This window comes from Lolium rigidum, chromosome 7, assembly GCF_022539505.1.
Source record: "Lolium rigidum isolate FL_2022 chromosome 7, APGP_CSIRO_Lrig_0.1, whole genome shotgun sequence".
Lineage (NCBI taxonomy): Eukaryota > Viridiplantae > Streptophyta > Magnoliopsida > Poales > Poaceae > Lolium > Lolium rigidum.
The window spans coordinates 12932203-12939409 of record NC_061514.1 but is presented as its reverse complement, the minus strand read 5'-3'; the positions used below and the strand labels follow the sequence as shown (position 1 = coordinate 12939409).

Sequence of the window (7207 nt, the reverse complement as noted above, 5' to 3'; positions counted from 1 at the left end):
AAGCAACACCGACAGCTGTGTCGTCCAAATCGCCCATGCAAGGCGAAAAAGCTCATGGGGGCGAAGAATCAAATGTCCACCATCCAGCACCTATCAAAGTTGAGAACTAAGCAGAGCTATGATGAGAAACATGTGGTAGTCTGGCTGATAACGTGGAGAAGCGGAGCCATGACTATAACGCATCTTGAAGGGGAGCATGGTTTTTGTTGGCATGTTTGTCCCTTCACCTGCCTCCACAATCGCAGACTACCTCTGAATGACTGAATAGCTCCTTCAATTTCTTAGTAGAGATCGTGAAGGAGAAGAAGGGGCATGGTGTTGTTGGGTTTTTTTTAATAAGGAAGCTGGTTGACTCGCTCCCGGATGAGATCAACGAAGATGAAGCGATGGGCTGCATGTAGGCTGAAACAATGGAGTAATAAATTGGGAACTGAAACTGAACGCTCAATGACTACTCCGGTGGAGAATTTGAGCAGTAGCTGGCCGTTTCCTTCTATTATGGCAGCATTAGAGAGGTAATTAGAATTGATTGCACGGTAACAAAAGTGAATAAGGGGAGATTGATGGCCAGCTTTCGGTTACAATTGAAAGGAGGGACTACGGCTGGGAACAATGCTGGGAGGTGAAAATTGTTATGAGGTGACGTGGCTCGCTGTAAGACTAGCAAAATGGGGCCATCTATTAAGAAAGAGAAGATATGTTCCCTTGTAATTATCTGTTCCTTCTCATCCTTCCACAACTCCACTACCGAACTAGAATCTATTTTAAGAATAATTTTAGGAATCCACAGCCTCGTTGCCATCTCAAGACCTTCACGGCAGGCTAACAACTTGATCACGAAAGGATCCCAGCATATACATGTTTGTGACATCCCACATCTATAAATATTGCAGAAACATTGGGGATGACATAGCCAGCGCCAACTCCATGTGTTTGCAGTTAACAGAGCCATCAGTGTTTTTTTTTGCCGGGAAAAAAGATTGTACTACTCAAACAATAGCATTACAATCTCCAAGGATGAGCTCCATGATCTCATCCGGCCCAGAACCAAGCCAAATAGTTGTGGAATCATAAACTCTACCAAATCTAGCTAAAACATCGCTAGCCTTATTTTGAGAGCGAGGTATTTTGACAAATCCCACCTGATGGCCCAGGCACAACAGCCTAACCTCGCATACAAGGTGACGTAAGCTAGATCTATCCCTACTCTTACAGAGGATCATCTTCGCCAGCACAGCACTGTCCGTTTCCACGATGATTGGAACTTGGGTTTGCTGCAGAGCAAGGGCAATACCTTGCATACACGCCCTAGCTCCGCCTCCAACGCCGAGCCGTAGTGGTGGAGGGACCGGCAGGCTGAGAAGACGATCCTTCCCTCCGCATTTCTGAGAATCATGCCATCACCTGCACCACCCGCCTGTTCCATGAAAGAACCATCAACGTTGAGCTTGACCGAGCCAGTGCAAGGCTTCTCCCACCCAATGTCCAGCTTCGGCTGACTCTTTACGTCTTCCACTCGGCCATGCCTCCCTGGCTGCTCCTTCTGCAAGGGCTTCTTCCCTTTCAAGATCTCTTCAGTCGATAGCTTCCGAAGATTGTCCAAAGAATTGACGTAGCTGCACAGGAATCGCCGTGAACCCTCTATGGCTGGTAGCGGCTTCTCATGAGTGACCGCATTTCTTGCAAACCATGCACGCCATGCGATCATGAGTATATGCCTGCAAGTGTCCGTTGGTCCGGATAAGATGAGCTTCTCCAGTCCAGAGCCATGCTTCCCAATGACATGTCGCAGGTTCGGAAGATCCCACACTTGCGCCATGGCCTCCCATAAACCGCTAGCATGGGGGCAACGGAAAAGAGCATGATCCACGTCCTCTAGCTCATAGTCGCAAATACGGCACCGGCCCGATACCTTCATATGGCGCCGAAGCTTGTTGTCCTCTGTTGCCAGCCCATTAGACACGACTTTCCAAGCGAAGATACGTACCTTCTCTGGAACTTGGCATTGCCAAATCTTTCTCCACACCGGTTTATCCCCTTCTGGAGCAGCGCTAGAGGCACCCCTTTCCTGACCCTGGGTTTGAAATTTTAGCCCCAGCCTTTATGCGCTTCGGACAGTAAAAATACCATTCATTCTCATCCTTCGACAACTCCACTACCGAACTATAATCCGTTTTAAGAATAATTTTAGGAATCCATAGCCTCGTTGCCATCTCAAGACCTTCCCGGCAGGCTAACAACTCGATCATGAAAGGGTCCCAGCATATACATGTTTGTGACATCCCGCATCTATAAATATTGCAGAATCATTGGGGATGACATAGCCAGCGCCAGCTCCATGTGTTTGCAGTTAACATAGCCATCAGTGTTAAGCATATATATGCCAGCCCGTGAGTGGGCTAGACCACTTGCACTCCGTTTTTGACCTACCACGAGTGGTGAAGGAAGCTCGATCAGAGAGAGTTGCTCCTCTATAAGTTGCATGGAACTTAACAGTTTGTATTGTTCCTCTCCATGCACATACTTTTGTTCCTACTAGTTCAAATGGGACATAGAACAATCATAGCAATCGGTATCTAATCAAACTGTTATAAAGGAGCCCATCATTAAGTCTTGCATCCAATAAATAGGATGTAGTCGTGGAATGGTGAAACCGAAATGATCAAACGTCACAGTCCAGAACTGTTTTCCATGGACACATTGCAAGAAAGCATGATACAATGATTCTTTTTCATGCCCACAAAGTTTGCATATTCCATGGTCCATAATATGTCTCCTGGCTAGTTCACCGTAGCAACTACTACCTTCGTTTTAAGGAATAAGGCGCACATATATTTCAAAACGAACTTTGACCATAAAAATTGAGCAACAAAATCTTGATTATATTATATGTAATTAGTATCGGTGGATTCGTATTGAAAAACACTTTCTGATGATGCTAATTTTATACAAACAATCTTTATATATTTGAAATAATTCTTGGTCAAATAAAAAGCACGAAAAACGAAAGCATCTTATTTCTTGAAACGGAGGTAGTAGCACAGAAGGAATCCCTTTAAAGAATCCCTTGGGTACCACCCTAAGCTGCCATAATTTCTTCCAAACTTGAGTTGAGTTTGGCGACTCGGGAACATCAACAATTTCTTGTACTTACATATGGTAAGCAAACCTTACTAAGTATATACCTTCTCCTCATTCCAATCCTAGAAATCAGCACCACCATTCCATGGGCGAGCTAGACATTCCGCGTCAAGAGGATTGAGAGTTTCAGTCACTAAACCCTCATTCCACTTCCCCGTACCCCAATCAATCAGTTCAGCTACAAACTTCATATCTGAGTCTGCTTGTACACGAGAGGTCTTCGCCCCGGTACCCCATCAAGCCATTGATCCTCCCAAATCAGGGTATCCAAACAATTCCCAACTCGTTGAACAAGGCCTTTCTTGAGCGCCTCTCTGCCACATATGACCGCCTTCCAAACTTTAGATGCACTTCACACTACTAGAAAAAGGCCGAACCGCAGGATTGCCATCAATGACACACCACTACACAGGTGTGCCACTGCTATATAGCGTGGCGCACCAAAAAATGGTGCTCCACTGGTAGGCATGTTAGTAGTGGCGCATCCACCTGTCTAGTAGTGCGCCACTGCTAACTTTCTACTTGGTCCACCCTTCCACAGGCTTACTAGTGGCGCACCACTTTTTGGTGCACCACTGCTATGTGAGATAGTAGTAGCGCACCACTGGTAAGTCTAGCCATTTTGAAACATCCAGTATTTTTGGGAAGTATCTATGCTTCAATAGCCTTGCACACAGGTTGGTTGGATTCGCAAATAATCTCCATACTTGTTTGCCTAGCATGGTATCATTAAATTTTTGTAGGTCCATGAAGCCAAGACCTCCTCAGGACATCTTCTCCTCTTCGGTCAAGTGATCCACTCGACCAATACTTAGACAAAATCGCCATCAATTTGGAGCATAAATATTTTGTGAGTATGAAACAACTCATAGATTAGGTTGATAAAGATTGAAGCACCGACTTAATTAGCACCTCCCTTGCTGTAAAAGATATCATCTTCTCGCACCACCCTTGAGCCTTAGAGCATCTCCAGTCGCGTCCCTCAAAAAAAGTCCGACACGAACGATTTAGGGCACGTTTGGGACCGCGCCAGACAAAAAGAGACTAAAAATATGTACAAAAAAGAGGCCCGTCCCAGCCGCATCCCTCGAACAGCGTCCGGATTCATGCATTTTAATATAGTGGACCACCCCATGTGAGAAAATTAGGTGAGAGAAAGTGTGGAAAAAGAGAATAACATGTGGGGAGTAGGGGCTGCATGCATGCGTCCAGACGGGATTTTTGTGTCCGACGTCCCCGGTAGAGACTTTGTACATAGTCTCTACCGGGGATGCCGGATATAAAATGAGGCGTTATTTAGTTTTGGGGGAGGCGACTGAAACACGTTTTTCTCCATTTCTTATCCATCGTCTCCAAACACGACTGGAGATGCTCTTAATAAAAGAACATCCCTACTCGAAACCGTTGGAAGGCCCATATACTTTTCAGACAAAGCCTCACTGCCAATCTAAACCTCCTTCATGAGGGGGTCCGAAGAGTTTGGGCTGAAAACGCCGAGCTCTTCGAACATCAGCTTTCATGAACACAAGGCAATTATCAGCAAATAAAATATGAGATGTCCATGGAGCTTGAGAATCCTTGGTAGTATATTTCTGTTTTTATTTTTTGGCCGTGTCAAATTTAAATCCAGCCGGCCAAGCCAAGTGACGGCGGCCAACCCCTCCTGTTCCGTTGGCCCCTCCGTTCCGAAAACGTCCAAAAAGTAACGGAATCCATCCGCTCCCCGACGTCGCGTCGTGCTCCCCCATTTCCATTTCGCAGCTGCCAGTGGAGCCCGCCGACTCCGTCCAAAAAGAGGACAGAAAAAAAAGAACAAAAATACAGAGAGCAGCGACTCCCAAGGATTCGAGATTTCCCCTCCGCACCCCGCGCCCCGATCCCGCCGATGGACTCAACGGCGGCGGCGAGCGCGCGCGCGGCGGCCGCCCGGCCCACGAGTCCCTCGCGGCCGCGGACCAAGCCGCGGGGGCTCGACGAGGAGACCTGCTTGGCGACGCCCAACAGGCCGCCCTCCGCCGCCGCCACCACCGCCGCCGCCTCGCCGGCCGACGCCATGGACCCGCGCGTCTGGGCCGCGCTCCCGGACGACCTCCTCCTCGAAATCCTCGCCCGCGTGCCGCCCTTCCTGCTCTCCCGCCTGCGCGCCGTCTCGCGCCGCTGGGGCACCGTCCTGCGGGGCGGCGACCCATCCTTCCTCGCGGCGCACGCCGCGGCGCCCTCCCACGGGCCCTGCCTGCTCGCCTTCACCCGGGGCGCGCCGCCCCACTGCGGCGCGCTCAGCCTGCCGCTCCGCGCGCGGTACCGGCTGCCCCTCACCTTCCTCCCCGCCTGGGACCTCTCCCTCGTCGGCTCCTCGGGGGGCCTCGTGTGCCTCGCCGGCTCCGACGGCGCCGCATTCCGCACCATCATCTGCAACCCGCTCACGCAGGCCTGGCGGGCGCTCCCGGCCATGCGCCACAACCACCCGCGCCAGCTCGTGCTCGCCGTCGACCGCAAACTCCGCTGCTACAAACTCATCGCCGCCGCCAGCGACGACAGGACCCTCCCCACCGAGGTCTACGACTCCAGGGAGGATAAATGGTCCGTGCACCAGACGATGCCCGCGGCGAGCCTCTGCTCGTCCAAGATGGCCTTCTGCGACTCCCGGCTCTACCTGGAGACGCTCTCGCCGCTCGGGCTGATGATGTATAAAGTGGACGCGGGCCACTGGGAGCACATACCCGCCAAGTTCCCGCGCTCGCTGCTGGACGGGTACCTCGTCGCTGGAGCTCGCAGACGGCTGTTCTTGGTGGGGAGGATCGGGCTGTACAGCACGCTGCAGAGCATGAGGATCTGGGAGCTGGATCATGGCAAGACCATCTGGGTCGAGATAAGCCGGATGCCGCCCAAGTACTTCAGGGCTCTCCTCAGGCTGTCTGCTGAGAGGTTTGAGTGCTTTGGGCAGGACAACTTGATCTGCTTCACCTCGTGGAACCAGGGCAAAGGTCTCCTCTACGATGTCGACAAGAAGGCTTGGTCGTGGATTGCCGGTTGCGCAAGCCAGTTGTGCAATACACAGTTCTGCTTTTATGAGCCAAGGTTTGATACATCCATCTTTTGATGGCGGCAACAAGCTGCATTCTGAAGATTTGAGCTCAAATTCTTGAGGTTCCAGATGCCTATGTGATGTCCTATTGGAGCATACCTGGGTTCAGTATCCAGACGCATTGTGAAGATTTGAGCTCGAATACTATCAAGTGCTAGGTGAATTTGTATGCGCCTTCTTTGAGCTTACAATTTAGAGCACTTCTAGTATTTGACTTGAGCCACCAATTTTCTCAAGTCATGCCATCGGAGATCTTTCACTGCCCCAGCAGTAGAAGTGTTGTCACAAATGGAGGTCCGCTGTTCTCATTCCATTTTCTTAGCAAACAGTGACTTGTAAATGGTTTCATTTCCATTTCTGAAATGAAAGGGATCTTCTGCTGTTTTATCCGGATAGTTTTGATTTGTAATTTCTATGCTTAAAAACATGAGTTCAACTGATCTTCGATTTTAGTTCCCCAAATAATTCAGCACTGCATCTTATGCCCGAGTGGTTTCATTTGAATATCAACCATATGTTTTGGATTCTTCTGATATCGAAACAACAGCTTTAAGGGCCTTTTTATACATGGGGGTGGGGCACTTTTATCCTTCCAGGTTCGATATGCATACCTATAACCAGGATGAAGCAATATGTTTTTATAGATGAATGCATGCTGAACTGAGTCGTCCTGAATAGATTTTTATTTGAGCTCACTTGGGATTTAGTTGTTTGGCAGTGGTTCCATCAAGGCATTATAGACGGTCTCATTAATCAGCTATGCATTTTTAGCAAGTAATCAACTGAACCCTATGAGATGTTCATACGTTTCGTCCACCCACAGATCAACCCTTGAAAGTGAATATTCCGCTGAAGTATACAGGTTACAGACTTTAGGTTCACTAGGATCATCACTCCAAAGCCCAAAGCACAGTTTCCAATTTTCGTTGTGTTGAAGTGTTAACTGAAGTTGATTCTGCAGTTTGCTCATGCAAAACTACA

At 49.1% G+C, this 7207-nt stretch overlaps 1 protein-coding gene across 1 annotated transcript; it reads left to right on the top strand.

Moving 5' to 3' along the window:
• The first annotated feature begins 5026 nt into the window (after window positions 1–5026).
• Window positions 5027–6668, top strand: LOC124670914 (F-box/kelch-repeat protein At5g15710-like). The gene has a single exon (XM_047207374.1). It carries the CDS (start codon window positions 5027–5029, stop codon window positions 6239–6241), a length of 1215 nt encoding a protein of 404 aa, XP_047063330.1. The 3' UTR covers window positions 6242–6668.
• The last annotated feature ends 539 nt before the right edge of the window (window positions 6669–7207 follow it).

What these genes read in the sequence shown, in the direction of transcription:
- LOC124670914 (XM_047207374.1), top strand. Translation starts at nt 5,027, where the DNA reads ATGGACTCAACGGCGGCGGCGAGCGCGCGCGCGGCGGCCGCCCGGCCC.